The 27,276-nt window shown below is 36.5% G+C and overlaps 1 protein-coding gene across 3 annotated transcripts in view; it reads right to left on the bottom strand.

The window, feature by feature from the left end:
* Positions 1-27,276, bottom strand: part of PRKCA (protein kinase C alpha) — a 553,531-nt gene that overhangs the window by 46,076 nt on the left and 480,179 nt on the right. For all 3 annotated transcript variants that reach the window (XM_044674183.1, XM_044674181.1, XM_044674182.1), the window contains 5 exons: positions 18,962-19,096; positions 14,390-14,563; positions 8,904-8,995; positions 5,823-5,885; positions 4,152-4,290 (listed from right to left, as the gene is read on the bottom strand). In XM_044674183.1, coding sequence (XP_044530118.1) covers positions 4,152-4,290; positions 5,823-5,885; positions 8,904-8,995; positions 14,390-14,563; positions 18,962-19,096 — 603 coding nt within the window. The remainder of the gene's footprint in view (positions 1-4,151; positions 4,291-5,822; positions 5,886-8,903; positions 8,996-14,389; positions 14,564-18,961; positions 19,097-27,276) is intronic.

The raw sequence follows: 27,276 nt of genomic DNA, 5'->3' as shown, positions 1-27,276 counted from the left end.
TGGTTGTTCACACTGAAGAATAGTTTCTTCCTTGAGAGGAAATAATCATTTAAGTTATAAGGTACAGTTCCTTTTCTGATCTGGATGAAGACTATGATAGCAGTCCTTTTGAACTTAAAAAGGATGTCACATGGAAGAATTAAACTGATTTTATTTGGTCCCAGAGGGCCGAATGAAAAGCAATAAATGGAAATTTCCAAAAAAAGGTAATTTAGGCTTGAGGTTAGGAAAAACATTTCTAACAATTAAAAAGAACACAAAATGGAATAGACTGGCCTCAGGAGATGACAGGTTCCTTCTCAGAAAACGTCTTCAGATAAAGCTGGAAAAGCCAATTGGCTGGCACACTGAAGAAGAGATGTTTTTGAATATGATTTGGATTGATGAGGTCCCTTCGAATTCTGAAATTCTGTGACTCACTAAACTGAAACTTCCTTAAGAAAAGCATTGGTCTCTTGGTCATCTATTGAATTAGGAAGTTGTTTACAAAGGCAAGCCAGAATTCTGATTCAAATTGTGTCTCTCTTTGAAAGTGGCTTTAGGACATAGTCCAAAGGGTATGCGAAGACTTTGGTGAAGTATATAATTTCACATAGGTGACTAGAATTACAAACACAAAATTTACCTCTAGAGAGAGAACTCTGGTGAACTCTTAAGTGCAAAATGAAACATAGACTGTTTTCATTTTCTTTATTTTTCTTGTTTTTTCCCCTCCATCTGTCTAATATGGAAATATGTTTTGCATGATTTCATGTGTATAATGGGCATCATATTGCTTATTTTCTCAAGGAGTAGGGGGAAGAGCTTGAGGAAGGGAGAGAATTTGGAAATCATAATGAATATTAATGATTAGTAGTACTAGATTGGCATTATGTAGGTCACTTAACGTGACTCTTGGAATTATTTTCAATCCTCCATCTAGTGATAACAATAGGAATTTCTTATTTCTGAACATTCTTAGTATAGAGTACTTGAAATTCTTATTCAAGAAAGAAAAAACTCAAGTGCAATCTAAAAAACTCAAGTGACTTTCCTCTGAAACGCCTGATTTTATCAGAGTGCTTTCTTTCCCTAGGCTAAAAATGAAGTGCATTTGGTTCCCTCCTCTCTTATTTGTATCCCTACAGAATACTGGAATACCATAATGGACCTGAACTGTCATCTTCCAGCTCTCCAGGGCTCTAGTCTGTAGAAAGAAACTTACCAGCTGCTGGGTATGCCACACTAGCCCCCAACTGTAATCTCCCCTGCCCTTGGGAATCCCTATCACTAATACTTTCTGTTGGTCCTCTCTGACTAATGAGTCTTCTTCTATCCTTCTGAGACCTCTCGTAGTTACCATCATAGGAAAGGAACCAAAATTCCTTGCTTCTAAGTAGTCCCTGCCTGTAGAATAGGTTCCCCAGGCATTGCTTTCATGGTCATGAATCAAATTGGCTCATGGGACAGGTGTAACTCCACACTTTCTGTCCCCATTGACTTGTCCTTCTTTTGTTCCCACCCCTATGCTACCACCTGCATACCCTCTGGTTATATCTTTCTCTGTAATTCTACATGGGGCATTTTTGCCCTTGCCTCAGTAATATTTACTTCAACAGATACTGCATACTAGGAAACCCTGTGAATGACACAATCTCTGTCTACCAGATTACCCATGACCCTTCTGCTCCTAAGCATCCCCAATACAAGAGAGCCCTGGGTCTCACCCCAGTAGGCAAAGGAGCAGTTATTGGCATGGTGCTACTGTGGGGTGGGCTTGCATACCACCAATCCTCTCTTACATTATGGAGATTCTAGAAATCATCGCCCAGGAGTCTGGAGCATCCATTCACAACCTCTGGAAGTCTTTGAACTCTCTTGCCAACTTGGTGCTAGAGAACTGTAAGACCCTAGATTATTTCTTACTAGAGGAAGAAGTGTACACAGTTATCAATCCTCTTGGATCAACAAGACTGGAGAGGTTAAGGAAAGACTCAATGAGATTTATTCAACAAGCTAGATGGGTCCATGATGTAAACTGGAACCCAGGATCCCTTTGGGACTCCCATAAGTCCTTCCTCCCCTTGGACACTTGGTGGTATGCCTTCTTTACTATTGCTTCTTTTGCTATTTGACCCTTACCTATTTAATCACTACGTTAATTTTGTGACTTCTCGACTTTCCCATTTCTAGTTCCAGATGGTAGCTACTGAGAGATGAGTATACCTCCGACACCTCTGCTGCTACCTTTCATTCTCAGAAGCCACATTATAACTCTCACTCCAGCAAGTAATATGGGGCCCTGTGTCTATCCATGATCCTGAGCCCTTATTCAGCAGGAAGCAGTTTTAAAAGACTGACACTTCACTCTGATCCTGGTTCTGGGTTCTGGGCCCTGTGTTATTTGGAGCAATGTGGGTTGCCAAGTAGACGTGTTATACGGATGTTGATGGGTTCCTATCACAGGAGCTCGGCAACTTGCCAAACAGCACAGGTACAGTGGACCAGAGACTTTCCCTTTGTAGTCAACATTTGACTGAGAGTTTCCCCAGGATGTTTAACATATCATTAGCTTTTATTTGCATTGCAGTTTTCATTCCCCCCTCCTCCCATAAACAAAGTGAATCATGGTTAAAGACACATGGTCTAAAGTGAATCATGAGCATCTCTTCCTACAGTAACATGACCCTCTGCCTACAATAATAATACTTTGGGTAAAAAGCCTTTTAAAATCACAACCATATTCTAAATTATTTGGGCATGCACTTTTCTTCCAAATTATATTGTAAACCCATTTTGGAAAGAAATCATTCTTATTTTCTCTTTGTGTCTCCAGGGGTGTCTAGTGTTATATTGAATCTCTGGGAGCTTGAAGTTCATTCAATGACTGACAGATAAGTCAGTTGGATAGAATGTTCCCAGGGAGGCATGCGAAAGGCAGGAGGGGGCAGTTGAGAACCCTGGGCAGAAGTTCTGGGTCTTGACCTGTGCTGAGGCTAGAGATCGGTGGATCCTAGTCTTGGAGTGATAGAGTGCAAAAACCTCTCTGCATGCTCTTCCTGTACTTGATATACTGTTATCAACCTGTACTTGACCACCACCTCGGTGTCTACTGTCCCTAGATATTAGGAGTTTCATCATCTAGATATCTAGGCTTCCCAGAGCCCGGGAGGGATCCAGGAAGTGGGCAGGAGACAAAGAAGAGGGTGGATATATCTCAACTGTTAAGGCTAAGATCTACAGAAGAAGAAGCTGAAGATTTCCCAGCAGTTTACCTACTTTGCTTTAGCCCTGGCCAGGCTGAACTAGAGGGAAGCTAACATTGATTCTTCATTTGCCAGCAGTTGAGAGTTTCATTAGTAATAATTAAAGTAGGGTCTCCTATACCACAGTCCTTTACCCTTATCCTTCTTATTAATATATAAAGTTTAAAGTACCTTCCTAAATTAGTTTCAAAGCTTGTTTTGGGAAGGGAGACAACGCAGTCAGAATATCGTCGTTATCCTAGCTAAAAGAGCCCAAATCAATATATCAATTAACACCAGGTGGGTCTTGAAGGGATAAACCTCTTTGACCTGAAGGATCCTGCCTGGGCAACTGTTATAAAGGAGAAGTGTCATCTTATCATCTCTGTACATCATTTCTACTACCTCAAATAGATACAAGTGACCTCCCTTAATTATAACACTGGCAAGTAACTTTGCAAGTATTAGGCTTAATGTATACTGAAAAAATGAATTTGCTTCAACTTGATTGAATAAGCATCTGTTCAGAATACTATTATTTATGAGGCACTGTGCTAAAAAGTAGAGATACATAGACAAAAATAAAAAAAAACTCTCTGTTCTCTAAGGGCTTAAATTCTACTGATGGGAAACAATATACATGGAGATAAATAAATAAAAAATAATTTTTGGCAGGCAGGGTAGTAGTGGTAGTGAATAGCAGTAACCTCCTGTGGCATTAGGAAAAGCACCACATAGCAGGTGAACCTGAGGTAGGCCTCAAAGGGAGCAAAGGATTTCAGGAAGTTTGGGTGAGGATAAATGTATGAATTGTTGGCTGAATGAATGAATTCCAAAAATAGAAAAGCAAATTTTCAAATTTAAAGAATGGTAAATGTGCATACGCTCCTTGTTCCTGAGAATTATCCTGAAATGTCAAATCTTTACCTCTGGGGCAATGTAATCTGGAGTCCCACAGAATGTCCTGGTTGTGACTCCATCTATCATATGCTCCTTGCACATTCCAAAATCGGCAATCTTGATATGTCCTTCTGAATCCAACATGACATTGTCTAATTTCAAATCTCTGGAAGGAAATAGGTTAGCATCATTAATTGATTCCAGAATAAAACAGATTTCCTTTGGATCTGTTTCACTGTAATTCCATTTGGATACTTTTGAAATGGTAAGTACTCTACCACGACAAGAGGCTGTGCCCTACTCCATTTTGCACAGGGATTAAGGGACATGTGTTTTCTCAGAGAACTCAAGATGACAATGAAATTATTTTAAAATTATTATTGGAAAGAGCAATTCTATAGTTGTGGAATCTTCTTTATAATCAACATGAGAAATAAGAATCAAGAGCATTCATCCACAGACCTCGAAACAACCCTATATTTTGTTACCAAAAGTTAGGATAAGGACTGAACCCATGATTTCACTAGTAGAGAGAAAATTCCTCTTTTAATTCAGGTCAGCACCTTCTCTACAAATTAAAAGTATTAGAGAATTGCCTAGAGCACTGGGAAGTTTAGTGAGATTCCAAGGGTCAGAGAGTCAGTATGTCTGAGGCAGGACATGAATTCAGATCCTCCTGCCTTCAACACTGCCTCTAGTCTTCATATCTGAGATGTCAACCCTGTGGGCCATGGGTCATATGCTTTCTACAGCACTCTCAAATGTGGTCCAAACCAGATTAAAATGCAATTGGGAAATGTTTCAGTCATGTCCTACTCTTCAGGACCCCATCTGGCATTTTCTTGGCAATGATATTGGAGTGATTGGCCATTTCCTTCTCCATCTGATTTTACAGATGAGAAAACTCAGGCAAACAGACTTAAGTGATTTGCCTGGGATTACACAGCTAATAAGAGTCTGAAGCTGTGAACTCAGGAAGATGAGTCTGACTCCAGGACCAGCACTCTTTCCACTGTGCCATCTATCTGCCCCAAATGGGAAATATTTAATAATAAATAAAAATACAAAAAAATATAAATAATATTACATTTTTTAAAAAAGTCAATAGGTGGCCTGTGGGATCCTTGTGTACAGGCTAGTGACTCTGCTTTCTAGTTGAGTTTGACACAATGACTCTATATCATATTGCCTATCCCTCTTTAGAAGCACACACAATTGAAGACATGGGATTTTGGATTCCACTGCTTGCTGTGAGCTCATTTCCAAGAAAAAAAGAGGAGAGAAAGATATTGTTGGTGGGCATAAACATGTTTTCTTTTGAAAGCAGAAAGCAAATAAGAAGTCTCTAAAGTTGAGAAATGGAACTAAAGATGCTTCTTGCTTCCCTGAAGGGCCAAACTGAATGTCAGATCAGAGGACATCCCCATTAATAATAACTACATTTAAGTAATAGGTTACCATTTACAAAGGTCACACTGAGAGTTCAGTTATTATCTCTATTTTACAGATAGGGAAGCTGAGACTACAAGGTGCAATGTTTACCCTGAGATCACAAAGCATGAACGTTTCTGTCCCCTTGCCCCACTTCCTGTCTTTTACCTAATTTGTCTTTCAGCATGTTTTACAAAACAATCTGCCTTCTAATTGGTCAGTAAAACTATCAAATGTATAGCTAAGAAAAAGAACTTCAGTCCTTACCTATAAATGATCCCTTGTTTATGAAGGAAAAATAATCCAATTGAAATTTCTGCTGCATAGAACCTGGAAAAAAAATATTACTTGATATCCACAGCATTCTAGTTGCTACTCCTCTAATCTTTCCTTTCCCCACCCCTGATATTCTAAACACAAAACATCAAAGAATGTAAACGTGATTTTGAAACTTGGGATTGTCTAGAACAGCGCATGTACAGTGCACATTCTGTTATTTATTGTACAAATCCATCTTGCAAACTTCCCCCTCAATTTACATGCCCTATAAGAAATTAATGGACAGCTAGGACACTCCCATTTTGCTGGCACTTTAAGGTTTACAAATTCTTTGCTCAAAATGTTCAACCCATGACTGGGTTGAACAGGTATAATTTGATTTTATAAGAAGACTGAAGTCTAGAAAAATGAAAAAACTTGCCAAGAGTTACATGTGTCAGAGCCAGGACCCAAACCTGAGCGTACTAACCCATTCTACTATGATTTCTCTCATTCAGAAAGTCTGTTACTTGTTCATAGAAAAATTGAATGTTTGTGCTAAAAGGAATTTTAAGAGATCATCACTCTTCAGGAAACAGACTCAGAAAAGTTAAGTAACCAAGATTAAAAAAACAACAACAAAAAACAAAAAACCTCTACTACGTAAGTGAGCTATGATTAGAATCCAGGCCATCTGACTACAAATCCAGCACTTTAAAAATTTCAATGTGATGCCTATTTAATGTCTATAGATACTTACCTGTTTCAGTACCTTTTATAAGGTAGCTCCACATAGATTCTCTGAAAGCCTTTAAGAGGCTTTTTTAATGCAAATTGGATAATGGATTTATATATCCATATGATATCAATGGGATAAAATCCCCATATCACAACCAGTGGTATTTTAGGGAAAACCCAGTGGTGGACTGAATTGCAACTACTGCCTTTCCCCAAAGTCGAGTATAGTATGTAATGAAACATGTAGTTTATAGTCATCTTTCCTAGAAGAAAGGTCTAAGGTAGGCCATGCATGGATTCATATGGAGCTATTGTCCCACTTAAAGCCATGTGGTAGATCTAATGTAGTTGTTACTCCGAAATTGTTAGTAAATTTTGTTGAAGCCCAGGTGAAATGATGATAGATGAGTTAAAGTCCACAAGGCATCTAGAATTCTTTGCACATAGAATCTAAGTCAACTTTGAATAGCTGAGAATATATTGTGACAGTCAAAATATGGCAAAAACGGATCTCTAAAATAAATGCTTTTCACTAGTTTGAATTTAATAAAAGGAAAAGATTCCAGAAGCTTTTAAGTATTATTTCAGAACTGTCCTTAGCAATTCTGAAATGTTCTCTCTGGTGGATGGAGTTGCCATAGCATTAGCTTTTCATCTATCTGTGTGTGAAAGCTTTATGACACTCATACATACAGGTAGAATAAGAACAGATAAGTCTTTCCTTTTAAGGATAAAAATCAAAAGTGAGCAAAATTTCCATAACATGTATCTGAAATGCATTGTCCACACAACCTTCTATGAGCCTTCAATTAGTCATCTCTTTGGTCCTGTGCATTTAAGATTACAGGACTGAAGATTTAAAGATAGAAAAATCAAAGATCATGTATTTATACCTAAAAGGGGGACCTTAGAGGACATGTAGTCTAATTCCTTATCTTACAGATGAGGAACCTGAGAGGTTTAGCTAGGTTATAGATGATGTAGGTTAGAAAGGTACTGTACATGTATCTGTGATCCTATCAATGTAAGCACCCTCTTCTACCAATAAAGATCACAACACAGTTCATAGCAGGATTTATTTGTGAGTTTCTTAGGAAGTACCCATTGTGTAAAAAAATTAAAAATTATATGCTTTACTTTTTGGTAATGGTAACTTGCCCTATAGACAATGATTTTAAAATGGTGAACTGCTCAGATCTTTAATATTGTTTTTAAAACACACAGAACCAGGGTTCTCAGTTTGCTAGTTTGGTTTATTAAAGAAATCAATGACAAAAAAGGCAACCAAGAGAGTATCAGTAAGGTAGCCCAGAGAGTAGAAAAAACTGGATCTGGAGTCAGAGGAGCTGGGTTTAAATTCCTTTGTGACTCCTCCATACATTCTCTTACCCTAGGACCTGCCCAACTGATTGGTTTCCTCTAATTCTTCCAAATCCTGGGGATACCAACAAGACATCTGTGCTGTCCACATATTTTCTTACATTCTAGATAAATGCCTAGTCTGTTTTTGTTTTCAGTTCCAGATCACTAGATTACTTATTCATTGTCAGGAAAGACTTATTCCATATATGTTATGTGTTCGTCTTCTGATTTTTTTAAAAAAATCTATCTTTTTGTTGTTGCCTTTTATTTTTTTTTATCAGTTGTTTCTACTTAACTTCCTCTCCTATGCAGAACACTCTCTTAAAACAAAGAAAGATACCTAAGCAAAATTAATTGACATAATGACTCAAGTCTGATAACGTATAACTCTTTTCACAACCATAGTCCTTACCTCTTTACTGAGAGGAGACTGGTCCATTTTTTAAATCAGTTCTGCAGGACTGAGATTGTATCTGATTTTAAGAATGAAATACCAACAAGTGTTCTCCCTAAATCTTCTACATGAATAGTAAGGATCACTAAAATTAAGGAATGAAAATAATTCCCTCTCCCTGCTTGCTTCAACTGAGTTTCAAATCTTCTTACCTCTAAGAAAAGCCAGTTCTTTAGGTGTCAAAAGGAAATGGCATCTACATTTAGAAGTGTGAAACTGGGTATGTGAGAGACAAGGGAGTCACTGGCAACAGACAAGTCATGGTAACATAGCATGCTTATAGCAGTCAATTACAAAGAAAGAGACTCCAAGATGATGATGGCACTTAGAAGGGGCATGAATCAGTATGTTTGATTTATGTAATTAAAATAATAATAGCTAAGGTGTTTTAAGATGTACCAAATGCTTTACATATATAACTTCATTGTTCTCTAACCAGTAGGCAATATTACATCCATAAAGATTCAGTTACTCAATCTGGAGATTTCTCCATTTGTACATTTAAATTAAAATTAGAGAAATAAAATAATACTCACACTGCTTGTGGCTCCTTAAATTTTCCTACTTGCTGGATGTGGTACATAAGGTCTCCACCATTGACATATTCCATGACAAAATAAAGACGATCCTAGGAACCAAATATTAACCAAAAGGAGGGAGAGGGGGGGAAAAGAATATATTTGGAATGATATCTATTATAATTTTTTAAAATGTTGATTAAATTTAGCAAGAGCAGAATAAAATTACCCTGATTGCCCTATTGTACTTTCTTCAGCTCTCTTCAGTATATATATTTTAGAAGTATTTTATTTGTATGCTTTTCTTTTCTTCTTCTTTTTTTGCTCTTCTATTACTACCACTAAATCCCTCTTCTACTCCAGAACTCCCCCTTTATAGTAAATATAGTTTAGCAAAACAAATCAACACATTAATCGTGTCTGAAAATGTATATCTTTTTCTATATGATGGTCTATCAGTTCTCTGCCAAGAGGTGGGTAACATAGGTCTATGAGCGTTATTACACTGCCTGGTTGTTGTTTTTCAGTCTTTTACTTTACATCATTGTAGTTGTATAAATCAGTAATGGGCAAACTTTTTAAAGAGGGGGCCAAAAGAAAGGAAATGCTCATGTCAGTCTGTTTCTAAGGTAACTCTTTCAAAGTTTCATTGTGTTGTATCCTACTCATTGTATTTGTCAGATTAGGAATAATGTCGTGGGGCCAGATAGAACATTTCAGGAGGCCACATCTGGCCCGTGGGCCATAGTTTGCCCATCACTGGTATAAATGGTTCCCCTGGTTATCCTCACTTCATTATGCAGTTTATAGAAATCTTTTAAGGTTTCTTTTCATTAATTTCTTTCATTGTTTCTATGACTCAAAATAATCTATAAATTCATGTCATAATGTGTTTATAAATTTTTCAGTTGATAGGGTGCCACTTTATTTCCAGTTCTTTTTGTTAAAAAAAAGTCTTAGAATTCACTGACATATATATTTCTAGTAGTGGTGTCACTAGGCCAAAAGGTTTGCCTATAATTTAGTGACTTCTTGGACTTTCCAGAATGGATGAAATTCTTATCTATACCCATAGTGCTGTTTCTTCTAGTGCTTCTCCAACAACTGTCATTTTCCTTTTTTTTTCATATATACCAATCTGGTCAATCAACCTACAAATATTAAGGTGCTTATTAGTCAAGGACTGAAGGTTATGAGGTAGGATATCATTTATTTTCATTTGATTTTCTCTTATTGTTTGTGATTTAGGATATATTTCTATAGAGTTGAGGATAGCTTGTGTTACTCCTTTTAAAATCTCCCTGCTCATATTCTTTGACAATTTATAATTATTATGTTCTGTCATATTTACATCAATTCCCTATATATTTGGATATAAAATACTTAACAGATATTATTTGCTGCCAAGATTTTTCACAGCTAACTTGTTTTTCTTCTAATTCTAACTGCATTGATTTTTTTTCTTTTTCTCTTTAATTTACAAAGAAAAGGAAGTTGGGAAATAAAGGAATGGAATCAACACTAAGAATCTATAACTGGTCTCATTCCACTCTTTGCCATGATCAGGCCACGATTGCTAGTTCTCACCTTCTTCTTGTCTTTTTAAATTAAATCTTCTTGTCCTTTTAAGTTTGCACTTTGATCAGTCAGTCAAGTCAATAAATGTTTATTAAGCGCTTACTATGGATGTATCCTTACTATTTCAGGTGGTCAAACCTTTAATAGGTACTTTCTTCATGCCAGGCACTGTGATAAGCACTGGATAATAATAGTTAACATTTCTATAAGTTTGCAAAGTGCTTTTCATATATGTTTCCCCCCATTGTACCCTCCCTCCCACAAGAACTCTCCAAGATAGGCATTATTATTGTCAACCAATTCTATAAATTTTGAAAAAATTCTTAGGGAGACTAAGAAACTTGGTCAGTATCATACAGCTTTCTGAGGCAAAATTAAACATCATTTACATTCGACCACAAAATTGAAATCTTTCTTTCTGGTTATTTGTAATATTTTTTCTTTATCTTTTGAAGCTCTGGATTTTTAACTATGACATATCTGGTTGTTTTCAATTTGAAATTTATTTTAGGATTACTAATGGATTCTATTTTTTATTTTGCTCTCTGATTCTAAAAGATCTGGGCAGTTTTCTTTTGTGATTCCTTGAAATATGGTATCCAGGTCATGGTTTTCGTGAGTCTAATTATCAATATCATTGACTTGTTTTCCAGGTTAGTTGTTTTTAGGAGTAGGTATCTCAGATAGTCTTCTAATTTTCCCACTATTTCAACTTGGAACATTTTTTGTTAACTGAGTTTTGTCTGTTCCTTTTTATATTTCATGGAGTCCACTAATCAAATTTATTTTCCATCTTTTATTCCAATCTGTTTTCCAAAATTTTCTAATTTTTTCCCTCTTGAACTCTAGTTTTATTTATTTTAATGAGTTCCTTCCTTTTACTCTAGGAGTGTGATCAAGCCATGATAGCCATTTTTTTCCTTAATAGAAAGTTTAATCAGAGCATGTATATAAATGTATCTATATACATATATGGGATTGTAACATGTCTCTTTTATAAAAGACAGGCAACTGCCTGTCTAGAAATGCTCCACCCAGTTTCAGAGCACAAGATTCAACAAGGATTAATACACATAAATCAGACATGTCATGAAACTCAATGCCAAGACTTCCACTTTCTCTCATGCAACAGATAAGGTGAGCTAAATAGAGTGTTAGACAAAAAGTCATGTAGACATGAGTTCAAATCTTGTCTCAGATACTGATTGTGTGACCCTGGAAAGTCATTTGATTTTCTCTATGTTTCATTTTTTTTTTGTAAAATGGAGATAAAATAATAGCATCTATCTCAGAGAGCTGTTGTTAGGATCAAATGAGATAAGAAATATAAAGCACTTTGCACACCTAAAAGTTACATAAATGTTAGCTGTTATTTTTTTTCCTGAGGCTTTGCTAATTACATCTCTACTTACTGTGGAATTATTCTCTTCTAGATTTTTCTTTTGGGGCTTCATTTTACCTATAATATTTTATCATTGTACTCAGAATTTTCATTTGTTTACTCATTTCTAGCAATGGTCTCTGTATTGAGTCCTTATGCCAGGGCCAGGCTACAAAGCCTTTTTGGCCCCTTGGATCAAGTGGGCAAGCCCTTCCTGGTTTTGTCCATGCTGTAGTCTCACTGCTATTACCACTACTTTGCTATAGTTCTGAATGAGACAGTTGGTTTCTGATTATCCTCCTCAACTTCTTTTGCAGCCCTAGCCTTGGACTGAGAACTCAGCTCTAGCTGGGAAAGGACTCAGCCCTTTGTTACAATTCCTGGTTTTGTTTTTCTCCTAGTGATCCAATATAGATGCTCCTCCTCACACAATCACCAACATGGAGTTGGATTTGTCCCTTGCTGAGGCTTTAATTAATTGTTATCAGAGATTATACTGTTTTTTTTAATCCTCTAAGGCTCTGGGACACCTCTGGGTGCCTCATTGCCATCCCCATGACCTGAATCCCTTGATGCAGACAATGAATATTAGAGATCACATCAGTTATAGGATTCTTGGACTTCCCCTATTCTGGCTTCTATGTTTCTTTTTCCCTGGATGGATCCAAACAGAGAGAGGCTGATTTATCTCCTATTATGGTTCTGACAGGATATTGGATATCTTGCTAGTTTCAGGCCTCTTTGAGGGCTTCAAGCAGTCATTTCATTCTCTTTGTACAGTGACCTGCTAGAATTTTTGTCTCTTGCTTCAGTTCCAGGCTGGGCCATGTGCTGGCATCCTCCCCTGCCCCCATCTGAGCACATATAAGTTTCTGACCATTTTTACGTACAGTACTTTAACTCTTTCGAATCTTTGCTAGGTAATTTGGGTTAATTTTACCAGAAGTCTGCTTCTGCATTTTTCAAAAGAAGAAATTAATGCACAGAAAAAATAGGAGAAATAGATGGGTCCCTTCATACAATGATGGTTTACTTTATTCTTTTATCACTTATACAGACATAATTTCTTAGCCTCAGTGTTATAATGATTCCTTATCTTTGTTGACCTATAATATTGGGTGATAATTGGTTTTAACTAACACCCTGGGATGACATGAGAGTTTACAGGAGGGCTTGCAATGTCTGAGAGGCATCTAGTCACTGGTGAACTAAAATCTCTTTCTCTTTTATGCCAACACTTACTTGTAAAAGGCTCCACAGAGTCAGTCACAGATGTCTGAATAATTAACAGCACATTGGGCAGGATGGTGGGGGAAGTTAGTGGTAGGCAAGGCAAATTAGGTGGTTTTAGAGTAGAATAGCTAAAACTAAAGCCTACAGAGGCAGAAGCTGAAGATGTCTCTCTCTTTGACATGATCATTTCACTGAAATTCATCATTAAAGTGATGCACAGTGCGTAGGGTTGGGGATGAGTAGGTAAGGATGATAGAATCAATGCTAATTTCCAGGGAGAGGCCATCAGCATATCACATTTGACTTTTTTTCATATACTTTAATTTGAAGTTGTTTTCTGTGCTTGATATATCTTTTCTCTAGCTTCATGAGTGTAACAAGGTTTATATGATTTCTTCAGGGTTGTGGAGATAAAGTGTTCAGGGGTATTTTCTTTAACACAGACAGGTTCTTTTCCTTCTTGCTGATCCCACCTAAGGCACATTATGCAAATACTTCACTTATAGAAATGAGATTAGCAATGATGGATGACAAAGTTAGGAACTATCCCCAAACAAGGATTAGAGAAACATGGCTTATAGCCAAGATAAGACTGACACACAGTGGCTGGAGAATGGTGAATATAATCTTTCATTTCAACCTCAGGCTTTATTAGAGTCTGGTTATGTTTCTCTTTCTTAGGATTTTGAAATTAAAAGCAGAGGGCTATTGTAAAGATTGCTGGGCTTTTGAACACAGCATACTTCCTTACCTCTGAACATAAACTAGTAAAGTGTAGCTTGACATGTTTCAAATAGAGTTAAAAATTGACAAGAGAATGGAAATGATTTGTTTGGGAACTCTTGATTAGGACGCTTATAAACTACAGAATTTCTATGAGATGATATAATGGGAGACGGGTGAAATGGTCCTGAAACTTCATTCCTGTGCTATTGGTTCCTTCACTGATAACTGCTATGAAAAATAGTCACACCCTCTGTTTGGTTACACTTTAAGTATACAACAGGAATACACACAGCCTTCTATATTCTCCCTGTTCTCTTGGACCCAGGAAAGGAATTTCTTATAGTACATAGCCACCATTTATGTTATTAAAATCCTGCAGATTATTTTTGACATAATGGAGAGCACTTTATGAAATATCATAATCAGCAGATACTCCCGTAATTTCCAGTTTTTTGCAACTAGGCACAAAGAGCCCAGAGAAGTTGAATAAAATAACTATTATCTTTTTTTAAATACCTATTATCTTAATGCAGCAAGTCAGAGAAGTATTTGAAAAAGCACACAGGGTTAAGTAAGGAAAACTTACGACTGTTTGGAAGCACGAGTGTAGTTGTGTTAAGAAAGGAGGCTTGTCTAAGAGAGCTAGTACTCTCTTTTCTACCATTGTGCACTCCACATCATCATCTTGTATTACCACATCTTTTTTCAAAATTTTGATGGCGTATAGTTCTTCTGTCCCCTTGCGGTCAGCCAACATCACCTAAACAAGGAAAATTAACAGTTTGGATATCGCTACTGGAAAAGAACCAATTACTTTGTTGTTATGGATTTTACTGACATTTTTACAGCTGGTCTGAAGCTAAGAACAAGTCTATTTGCCAATTTTACTATACTTCTATCACTATATAAAATGGGATAGCATTCTAAAGTATCAGGTGCTTTGAGCCTATACCTCTGTAACAGAGTTTGGGGAAGGGAATGGTAGAATGGTATTTAAGGGATGCCATTTTATAGCTGTGTAATCTTGAGCTCCTTTGCTAATCTGAGCTTCAGTTTTTTCATATGCTAAATGGAAATGACAGAATTAGTAGTTCAAAGAATTATTATGAGAAAAGTACTTTTGTAAATGTGCTAGAGAAATGTGATTTACTTTCATTATTAAAAAAAAAAGAAATATCTATCAGTCTTTCATGTTAGGGTGGAGTAGGTTTAAAAAAATTTTTTTTCATTAAAAGTATCCTTGACTCAGGAGTCTGAAGTTCTTACAATTGATGTTGTTTTTTTGGTCACCTTTGTAAAATCAGGGCAGGCAGCTGGCAGGAAAAGGCCCAAGCCTTGAGAGGGGGATAGGTAGAAATGCAGTTAGAACACCACCCCCCAACCAGCCCAGAGCTTATTTACAGATCTAACTGAAGTAAGGTGGGCCAATGGCTTTCTTGTGTCAACTGACTAAAACTTCCTTCACAAGCTGGACTAGTTGTCACAAAGTATATTCCCACAAGAAAATAGCTATTTCCAGTTATTATGTGTAGTCCACAGCCAAAGATGGTTGATATATTCAAAAGAGCCTTCTCACCTGATCTGTTGGATTCCCAACTGCCACTAAAGTGGGGTAATGGAGGATGACTCTAGCCTAGGTAAGTAATTCTGATCACAGTTGCCTTGCTCAAAGGATTTCCACACTAACTGATTTAGTTATATAAGTTCTTTAATGACTAGAGGGGCAGAGGGTAAAAGGAAATATGAAAAGTGAGAGGGATAAGGAAATTCTCTCTAAATATCTGTGGTGATAAAAGGATGGCTTCTCCCAAAGCAGGGCAGAAGCCCCAACAGAAATCTTATTTCCCTTCCTTCACTATAGCTACTGTATTCAACTATATAAAGTAATGAATAAATTCAAGATAGATTGTAGATAGTGTTGATTGAAGGTCTATTATTTCTGAAGATCTGTTTCTGTTAACTGCTAACAAGATCTTTTTGTAGCAGTATTGATCAGGATCAGTGAGAATCAGACTTGACAGGTTGTCACGTAAGGGTATAGGATTAGACAGCACTAAGCACTTCTGGTCTGAGGATTCTAGGCCTAAGAAAGTAGTTTCCACCATCCTCCTTCCACCCAGCACCCCAAACCCAGAGTGTGTGAGTCTTCTTGGGGTTCCTCCTTATATACCCTGGCTCCAACTATCCTCAACTGCCTTTGGCATCTTGGGGTTCCATGAATTGCACCCCACTTGGGATTCTTAGGTTACATCTTAGTATAAAAAGGAATGAAAAGGCATTGTGACCTCAAACCAGCAGCATAATTAACACTGAGAAACTGTATATACTTAGCTGAATCATTTATTACTTCCCTGTGAATATAACAAAGTTCTGAAAGTTTCATTGGGGACACCACAATCTAACTTTCATCTTCAATTTCTGCTCTCTGTTTTCCCCATATCCAACCTGTTGCCAAGGGCTTTCAATTACTATCTTCATAACATCTCTTAATTCTACTGTATAACACTCCTCTAGTATGCCTCCTTGTCTTCTCTGGTACTCATTATTCTGATTACAGGCTTCTTAGCACCTCATGCCCAAATTATTGAAATAACCTACAGACTGGTCTTCCTATCCCAAATCTCTTTCCACCTTATCCCATTCTCCACATGCATAGGTCTGACCATGTCAATCCTCCTGTTCAATAAACTTCAGTAGCGCCCTGCTTCTAGATCAAATATAAAATCTTCCAGTTAGCCCATTGGCCCCTCTCTATACTTCCTTACCCTTTAAGTACTCTAGAATGCAGTAATATTGGCTTCTTTACTACTGCATTTTAAAGTTGGAAGAACAATGAGAAGTAAAAAAAAATTCTGCTAATCATTTTCTATGAAAGGAAATTGTCATGGGAAGGATAAAAAAATGTAACTTTAACTGATGACTATATTGATATATGGTAAAGCAGATTGATGACTATATAGATATATTGAGAAGATTTAATTCTGGAATTAAAGAAATTCCCAAATGAGAATGGAATATTTATAATAGAGAGCTGTAAGAGATAGCCATCTAATATAACCCCCTCTTTTTATAGATGAAGATGAAGATTGCTCAGGCAATCCCTATTACTTTCATGATGAAATATAAAATACTGTTTGGCTTTTAAAGTACCAACTTGACATTTTCATATCTTTCCAGTATTCTTATGCTTTACTCCCTTTCATATATTTTACAATTCAATGATACTGGCTTCTTTGCTGTTCCACATACGTAACATTATATTTCCCTTGCATTTTCACTGGCTATCCACAATGATTGAAATGTTCTTCTTGACTCTGCTTCTTGACTTCTCAGGCTTCTTTCAAGTTTCAGCTAAATTTTGCCTTCTGTAAGCAGCATTTCTCAGTTAAATAACTTACAAAGGGTCATACAACTAGTATCTAATGAAGGACTTGAATTAGGATTTTGTAACTCTGAATGAAGTGCCCTCTCTACTACGCCACATTGCTGTGGATTAGAGAGAATAAGAGTCAGAATAATCCAAAATTGCAAACCTGGGTACTGGAAAGATGGTGATGCCCTCACCAGAAAGAGAGAAGATAAAAATAAAGATGAGAGAAGATTAAAATTGATACTGTATAATTTTCTTATTTATCTTAATTATGAATAATTGATTCTCTACTGTCTCAGTTTATTCTTCTGTAGCTGCTTAAGTCATGATTCTTTGTTTCTGAACTTAATTTAGAATCCAGCTTGTCTATAAATGGGTTAAGTTTAGAAATCCAGCTTTTCTGCTAATAATTTTTATGGCCTTGGAGAGTGTGGGAGAAGAAGGGAGTTGGGGCTGATATCTTTAGCCACCAAGCTATCCCAAGGATGTCTGAATAACCATCCAAAAGTCTTTATCTTGCATCTGGATTCCAATAATGAACTCTTCTTAGTTTCATAGGGAAAGAAGGGGTGCTGTTAGCCCTAATTAATGAACTTCCATACAGTCATTTGTTTCTTGTGCCTCAGTTCAGTAACCAGTCATTTTGTATTTAATACTCCCCTAGTCTGCATTTTGTGCCATATTTCCCAAAACCTTATAAAAAAGGAACTCTCTGTCTGTTCAGGGTCTTTAGTATGAATCCACTGACCCATTATGGACAAGTAGCATTCCTCTTTTAATCAGTGTCATTTTGCTGGGAGACTGACCTCAATTAGCACTTTTGTTAAAATTCTATTGTAAAAGGGGGCAGCTGGTTAGCTCAGTGGTTTGAGAGCCAGGCCTAGAGATGGGAGGTCCTAGGTTCAAATCTGGCCTCAGATACTTCCCAGCTGTGTGACCCTGGGCAAGTCACTTGACCCCCATTGCCTAGCCCTTACCACTCTTCTGCCTTGGAACCAATACACAGTATTGATTCCAAGACAGAAAGTAAGGGCTTAAAAAATTCTATTGTAAAACAGGTGGATGTTGAGGAAATGTCATGTTACATGTTGAGTCTGAAATGCCTATAAAACACTGAGTTCAAAATATCTATTAGCAGTTGGAAATGTGTGACTTTGGCTGAGAAGGTAGAGTAGGTTAGATATATAGTCTTGGGAATCATCTGCTTAAAGGTGACAATTAAACCTAAGGAAGTTGACAGGGATAGCAAGTGAGAATAAAGAGAACCATAACATTTACAAACCTAAGGAATGAATCCTTTTGCAATGGAACATTGCAACTTAGACCTCAAGGAATAAGAGCTCTCTTCTTAACTCTTTGCTATAATTACTTGGTAATCCATTAATTACAGCAGGTTTTTACTCTGATGCAACTTCCATGGAAAGATAGATTAAAAAAAACTCTTTTGATTCATGAGGAAACAAATAGAAAAAACTTGATTGAAGACATGTTAATACTTTTTATTATAAATTGATTTTGGGGGTTGAAATTTCTTGAAGGTGCTGGAAAAAGAAACTGAATTACACTTAGTTCCTTTGAAATGCTATTATATTATGAAATTGGGTAATGGTCTAGGAAATTTATAGGACATTAGGGAAAATGAAGTGGTATTTGGCTATAACTTTGTGTATCATTTTCTGTCCTGAAGTATAAATTTCTGTTTGGAGGAGAATGGGATAAAAACTATTTAACCTTTCTTCCCCCTTTTCTCATTGATATATAATATTAGAAATGTACAGCTTTACTTACCTTTCCAAAACTGCCCTTCCCCAGGACCATGAGAAAATTAAAGTCTGTGAGTTTGACTCTGTCAAGGTTGTTGGTTGGTTTTCTGTCATCTGAAGAACTGATCACTTTGTTACCAGCAGGGCCAAGCTTAGCTTTCTAAACAAAAATCAAATACAAGAAAATTAATTTTATTTCTAGTAAAAAGATATTATAACTACTGTAAAAGATTATTGTAACTAAGGTTGACTGCTTTGAGGAGAGAATAATCACAGGTAGAGGAACTGACATCAATTCAGATGCCAATGGATATATTCTCCCACAAAGGCACCCTTCTTCCATAAAGATATATGGAGTTCAATTTTCCAATAAGACAATTACACAAATTTTATCTCCTTAAGCATTTGAGTAATAAAACAATCCATCACCTAATGATCCTACCAAGTACAGGCACTCTTGTTCTTAGCCCGAAGATGTTTTTTCTAAAGAAAAAAAACAAACATGCCCTTGGGTTCTTATCCAAATTAAAGGGTAAAGAAAAGGCCCTAAGCTTGTGATTTCACTAATACTGTGAATTCCTGAGTGAGGAAACTCCCTAAATCAAAGCATGATAACTTTCTCTTAGTTACCTCAAACACTAAGAAATTAAGTGACTTGCCCATGATCCATTATGTCAGAATAGAGGAGAGGGACTTTAACCTAGGTTTTCCTGGTTTCCAAACTTGCTCTCTAACATGAGGCTATGTTCCTTTTCATGATTAAGGAAATAGAGAAGTACACTGAAATTTTGACATATTTTAAAATTTGAAATTTGATTTGTATAAAGAACATTCTGATGATTGCTACCATTTGGAAAGGGGAGATCTTGTCATTTGGAAAAGCATTGCTTATAGTCATACTATGTGGATGATTTTTGGTCATTACCCAATTTCAACCTCTGATTGATAGGAGGAATGGTGAAATATATATCTATGTATCCATACATATCTTTACATTTATGCAAACATACACACACATTTATATTTAATGAAAGACTGAGCTCAAGAAAATTACAATTCTGGAATTGAACTCAAGAATATTGTTGGTTTTACACAAAGCAAGAACACTGAGACTAAAAAGATCTAAATTCTGAAATGTAACTTAGTTTTTAGTTTTAAGTTTTAAGAAAACTTAAGTTTTAAGACAGTAGGAACAAGATAGATTCTAGAGAAATCAACCTCTTAATTCTTTTGCTTGCAAGACCACAGTTAGATTACTATCATTATATCTATTCTGCTCTGTTCCAAAGACAAAGGCAAAGTGTAATTGGACATCATCACATGAGCTAGAAAAAAGTCAGACATGGGTTAAGACTAAGATCTTATAACCACAACCAAAATTAGGAAGGCTTGAAGATTGAAGCACAAGAGAGTCAAAGCAACTAATTCATCAAAGTCACAATTAGAGGTGAAAACTATGTTTAAAAAATACTGTGCTTCATGTGAAGAGGTAAACTGTATGTGCAAATAGCTGCCAAATTCACAGTCTTGGAAGGATTATTCATGAGTTGGCCACAAAAAAGACTAAGAGTTGTTAAAAACCATGTGTAGAACCTTCCAAATACATAGTGTGCTCCTAATAAAGATGTTGACATGTTTCCAATATGACATTTCTAATCTGCTCTTGCCAAGACTTAATGCAGAGTTGAGTTAGGGACACCAGTGACTTGGTGGGTATAGAAATTTTTTCAGTTTATAGGGTGAAGAAAATTAAAATGTAATTGCTTTGCAGTCAAAAACAGTTCTTCACCCTATAAACTTAAAAAATTTCTATACCCACTACTTCACTCTTTGAGGAGGGTATTGCCAAATGTCAAGAACCAGTGATTTCTAGGTTTGAGAACTTTTCCAATGCAGATAGCAATCCATCTATAACATATTTAATGATTATAAAATTTAAGTGACTCACTAATAGCTTACAAAGCTAGCATCAGAGGTGAGATATGAACCCAGGTCTTCCTGAGTCCAATGCTATATAAGTGGAGACAAGGGGATGTATAGGACAAATACTATGAGGGTAGAATAAACAAGATTTGACAAAGAATGGGATACATGATATGAATGAGAAAGAATAGTTAAAGATGATCTTAAGATTACTAAGCAGCTCCCATGAAGAGGAAATATTCAAGGGGAGGATATAGAAGCATGATGGCCAGCCAGAATGACAAAATCTGTAGCCATGGAACACAGGTTTTCTCTGTGAAAAGCTAATTGTCTAAATGAGGATGATATGTGTATACATTATTAAGATTTAAATTAACAAGTCCCAAATAAGAAGACATTTATGGCTACTTGTGAAAGAGGAGCTCCACTGGTTTTCCTTTTCCAATTGCTCTGGTTACTGAAACTTTTTATTACTGATAATAATAGCTGACAGTTATATGTCACTTAATGCTGGGTCTGAATTGCAAAACTTTGGTACTTAGTGTTTCATGTCTTTACAATTTTAAGGAAAGAGGAATCAAAATCCCTTTGCTGGCTTCTGCTAAGTACTGGATGGCCAAGAAAAACAGAACACTTGCCACTGTTTACTACTAAAGGCTTAGCCCTTGCAGCCATCGCTGAAAATCACAAATCCATGCTATAATCAATGCCACCAACCAATCAATTGTACTAGCAGGCAGGTAAGACAAAGAGGTCTTAGAACAGAAGCATTCCCTGGAACCCTTCTTCCAGCTTGGTCTATAATTGATCAAAGCCCCATTTGTAGTGATATGACCTGATAACTCCTTCTGTATGTACTATAGGTCCCACTCCTCCATTATATTGTAAGCTCCTTGAAGACAATGATCATCTTTCCTTTCTGTATTTGCACAGTACCTGGCAGACAGCAGGTGCTTAACAAGTGTTGATTGATTGATTGATTGATTGACTTGTTCAGCAACTGTAAACCTTGAAAAGAGTTCCTGCCATCAAAGTCCTTTGCACTGATCAATCATCAAATTGTTCAATATCAGCTATGGGACAGAATATGGAAGGCAACTGACAGATGGGGAAGACTGGGAAAGACTTGGTGGAAATGACATTACAGAACATGCCTCTTACCCTATAGGGAACTTTTAAGAAGGGAGAAGGAAGAAGAGGAGGAGATGGACAAAAGGGAGGGTGAACTTGGGACTATCGATTGCTATAGAAAGAGCTGATAGACTCTAAATGCAGATTGAATCATGCCATTCTTCACTCTTTTTTCTCCATGAATTTTTCTCTAGTGTAAGCAATATGTTTCTTCTTTCACATGATGAACATAGAAATATATATTGTATAACAACACACATACAACCTATATCATATTACCTGCCATCTTGAGGAGGGGGAAGAGGTGGGAGGGAGGTAGAGAACATGGACTTTCCATTTAACTTATAGCTGAAATATTTTACAAGGGTTGTCTTTTCCTATTAGAATATGAGCTTCTTGAATGCAGGAAATGTTGAGTTTTTCTATTTGTATTTCCAGAGTTCATTATTTTGTATATAGTATGCATTTCATGAATTCATTTTCATTCATTCCTTCAAGATGACAATCAAATTTTAAAATCTATTATCTCTCATCTAGGTGTTTTCAGTTATGTTGTACAGTAAAACAATGTGTAAATAGAAAAATTAATGCAAAAGTAAATAAAAATAAATATATATTAGTTTAGGAAGAAGGGAGAGTCCTAACCAATTCAGTTTTGATACCCTTCCAAGATGAAGGAATATCAGGTTCCAAACTAAGGACCCATAATCCTTGGCTAATTATTTATCTAGAATTAGAATGTAGGTATCAGACAAACTGGAAAAGACCTCAGGGAAACATAATTATGTCTACTAGAACCCCCCTCCCTCTTCCTGGGATATCTGAACTTTGAACATCTTTATATCTTAAAAAATAAAATGGTATCATTTCCTGAAGATAAGAGATAAAGAAAAAGACAACTTAAGCTGTTGCTTTTTCTTCAAATAAGAACAGTTCATGAGGAAACACTTGGGAATTTTGTGTGCCAGTATTCAAATATTCAACATGTTACTCTTTTTTGCCCTCTAAAAAGCCTAGATAGGAAATGATCCAAAAAAGTCTGACATAGAATAATTTTATTTTGTTATAAAGTGCATAAGAACAACAAGCAAAATCCAAATAAAGTGATTTTGGGTTTCAAGGCCCTAAGAACAGTTGGATAGACTTTTTAGAAGCATTGATTCATTGTCAATGGTAACTAGAAGGCCAGCATGCATAAGACTGATGAGTCATCACTGAATCACATTGTTCAGTGAACAGTAATTTAATCCCTTTGCTACTTTATTGCTATAAACAGTGCAGGAGGTGTGAATTGGTATAAAAGAGGCAGAATGTTGCTCTGTGTTGAGTCAGGAAGACCTATGTTCAAATTCTGCCTCTGACATTTACTAGCTATTTGAATTTAGGGAAATCATTTAACCTCTCTGAGTTTCTGTTTCTTAATCTATAAAATGGAGATTAAAAACACCTGCCAGTTTTTAGGGCTTTTATAAGACTGAAATGAAATAATATGTGTAAAAAGCACTAAATGATGTAATTATTATAAGAAAACTATAAATTTCACTTTTGCACTATGCACTGGGTCTAACCAAAAAGGCCACATAATTCCTTTCAGATAAAAGACTTCAAACAAAGGCATTTGGGTGAAGGAGAACTGGGAGAGGAAAGAACTGAATATCTTACATCCAATAGCTTCTATATACAGTGTAGGGGGCATTGAGAGTCAGGCCTTGAGATGGGAGGTCCTAGGTTCAAATCTGGCCTCAGACACTTCCCAGCTGTGTGACCCTGGGCAAGTCACTTGACCCCCATACAATACACAGTATTGACTCTAAGATAGAAGGTAAGGGTTTAAAAATTAAATATATATATACAGTGTAATTCTATATACATTTTAAAGTGTTTTATATATTCCCCTCATTACTATAAACAAAATATAAGTGGAGCAGCTAGGTGGTTCAGAGGACTGATGGCCAGGCCAAGAGATATGAGACCATGAGCTCACATTTGGTCTTAGACACTTTCTAGCTCTGTGACCCTGGGCAAGTCACTTAAGCCCAGCTGCCTAAACTTTACCACTCTTTTGTCTTGGAACCAATACTCAGAACTGATTCTAAGATGGAAGGTAAGGGTTAGAAAGAAAAACAACAAAGAAAGAGATGACTTGCTACAGGAGAGACAGCATAGATTAGTAGATGGAATAGTGGACTTGTAATAAGAAAGACTTAGGTTCAGATACCACCTCTGATATGAACATAGCACAGCTAGAGGGATGAGGAAAGGTCTCCTTAGAAGGTGGCTGTGAGCTGAGTCTTGAAGGAAATTAAGAAAGCCAGGAAGTAGAGGTTGGGGGCAAATTTTGGTCATATGATGAAACTATTTTGAGAGACTGGCTTCCAGGTAAAATGTTAATTTATTACTTAGGCTAACATTAACCAATAAATTAATGGTTAGTGATCTCTCTCAGTGATCAAAGACCAGGAAGTCTCCTCGCTCAGGTCTATAAATACAATTTGGGAGCTCATTATTCAGCCCCTCCCTTGGTCTATCTCAAGTCATCACTTGGATATCACCAAGTTACCTCTAATTAGTAAATAGCTAAAGGGAGGTAGTACATTAAAACTTTCAATTCCTCCTCACCCCCTGGGTGATAGTGTTCAGCCATGAAGTCTGTTTTATTATCTCACTTCTCTGTTAACCAAAGGAAAACTTTCCCTGGAGTCCTGAGGAACAAAGGAAATGTGTGCAAAGGCCAAAGCACTAATTTGAACCTCTCATTCAAAATTCAGATATAGTTATAATTCAGCATATAGTAAAAATAAATCTCCTTAGGCAGCTAAGGCAAAAGCTATTTTATTCTCCCTGCACCTAAAGTCTTTTATATGTATTGTCTCTCTATTTACAATTTCAGCTCCTTGAGAGCAGGAACTCTTATGTTTTTATATTTGTATCTCCAGTACTAGCCCAGTGCTCGGCACATAGTAAACACTTAATTAAAAACATCAATTTTTTATTTGTTCATATAAGAAGTAGGTGGGAGGGCCAGAAATCAAATTCTGGTCTCTTGACTGAAAATCCAATACCTTTCCCATTATGAATCACTATCTCATAAAACTTTCTAATAACAAAAATGCCTCAAAGATACCAAGGTTAAATCTTTTATCATCAAATGACTATTGGAATGGAAGTGATCTAGGTTAGGGAACTTCTTATTTCCTACACCTCAATTTCCTAAAGTTATAAATAGGGATGATGGTTTTGGTATCATCTATGAGATTTCATCCTGCTCAAACAATTCCATGACTTTATGTGCAAATTATGAATAATAGGAGAGTTTCTTCTTTCCCCTTTTCTCCTTCACAAACAGAAGTTATTGAGATTGGGTAACTGAAAGCTGGGGAAGCAGAAGAATCATTTTAAGGATCCATTGAAATATTTCCCTAAACAATATAGTATATTTATAGCTGACTAATGTGTGTGTATACATAACATATATATTTTGAATTATAATATATATAATATATCAGGAGAATATTCACTTCTACTGCATGCTCCATAATATAATGATTTGTAAACAATGATTTGTTTATAAATAATGATTTATGAATTACACATCAGCATGGAAATTAGATTACTCTCAGGGAGAGTGCTATGATGGAAATAGAGGTCTCTATAGAGAGTACTCTGACCCTGATTTTACATCAGGTTTACTAGAAAGAAAGAAAGAAATGTACCCTGTAGGATGTTATTATCCCTACAAACAGATACCCTCAAGTTGCAGCCTGTAAGAGTCAAAAGGTAAACTTAGAAGATATCTAATCCAAATGCTTTTGTTACTGATAAAAATACTGAGCATCAGAAGACTCAAATCATGTTCCAAAAGTTACATGGCTAATTGGTGGCAAAGATGGGACTAGAACTCAAGTCCTGGGTTCCTGGACTAACTTCTAGACTTTCATTCTTTCCATTGTACCTCAATGCCAGATTCTTTGCAATGCCAGCTGAGATAGGACCTCAGATCAAACAACTAAAACAGTCCTTCTGGACTGCTTATTCTTCAAAATCTCTAGAAATAATAAGCTGATTCACATCACCCTTCTCTTCCAATTGGTCTCTCAGTGGGGCAGAGTAAGCAGGAACTTTCCCTTTCTCCCACTTGCATGCTGTTTGACATAATTCTCATTGGCATAAATGTAGTTCCTGACAACTTTCATTGCAGTGAAAATGAAACAAACATATGTTTAGGGATAAAGCTGATGTGGACAGAATCCAGCAATGGAGATATTGGAAAACAAGGAAGCAGAAGGCTAACTACCTGCAGATGTCATTTATGCACACAAATAAGAGAAACCTCAGGGTGTTACCTGACCATATGTAATTTAAGTAGCAAAAGAAGAAAAAGCAGTATGTTTCCTATAAATGAATAAGGAGAAAAGAGAAGAGAGCAAATCCATAGAATCAGAATAGTTACTAATCCTTCAATAATGCTCTAATACATTATGAATCCTGGAAAAGTGGATTTTTCTTCTCAATTTCATGGCTATTTTAAATGAATAAATAAGGAAGTTGTACCATGAGGAGAAGTCAATTTATAAAAAAAGACTCTAAGCTGGGATTCCTTCATAAGATTATTCAGCTCAAACAAGATATCTGAATCTCGAAATGGTGGTTTAACAAGAAAGAGTAAATCAAAATATTTTAATGCAAAATTCCCATCTGTGACCACAGTCTCCTTATCTCCCTCCTTTTCTACTCCATCACATCTATGGATCTTGGTCTTTATCCTCATTATTGCCTCTGGTTCCTAGACCTCTCCTTATTCTTTCAGTCCATTAGATCCCTTCTGGCTTTGATTGCTTCTCTATCAAACCTGGACTCACTGGTTAGTTTTCATAAAGATGTTCAGGTCAGGACTCTAGATTCCTTCAACTCCTTGATGTTCTGTTGTATCCTTATCTTCTACATTTTTGCTATAGCTCCCATGCTGCCAGATACTTATGAAAAAAGTCACAAAACTAGGCTGACTAGTTCCAGCACAAATTCATGTTATCTGTTCTTAGCTGGATCCTCACTACTGCTCTGAAACCCTCATTATCATTTTCTACTCTAGCCATCTATACAGTCTCCAACCACCCTTGCTGCCCATACCAGAGAACAGTCTTAGAGAATCTCCTGCCCTGGAATTCTGCTGTTCTAATTAATGACTTCTCCAATTGATTCTTCCTTCCTTCGTTCCTTCCTTCGTTCCTTCCTTTCCTCCTCTTCCTCTTCCTCTTCCTCTTCCTCTTCCTCTTCCTCTTCCTCTTC

This window comes from Gracilinanus agilis, chromosome 4 (genome assembly GCF_016433145.1).
Source record: "Gracilinanus agilis isolate LMUSP501 chromosome 4, AgileGrace, whole genome shotgun sequence".
Lineage (NCBI taxonomy): Eukaryota > Metazoa > Chordata > Mammalia > Didelphimorphia > Didelphidae > Gracilinanus > Gracilinanus agilis.
The sequence above is the reverse complement of the archived record's forward strand: the minus strand, read 5'-3'. Positions and strand labels throughout refer to the sequence as shown.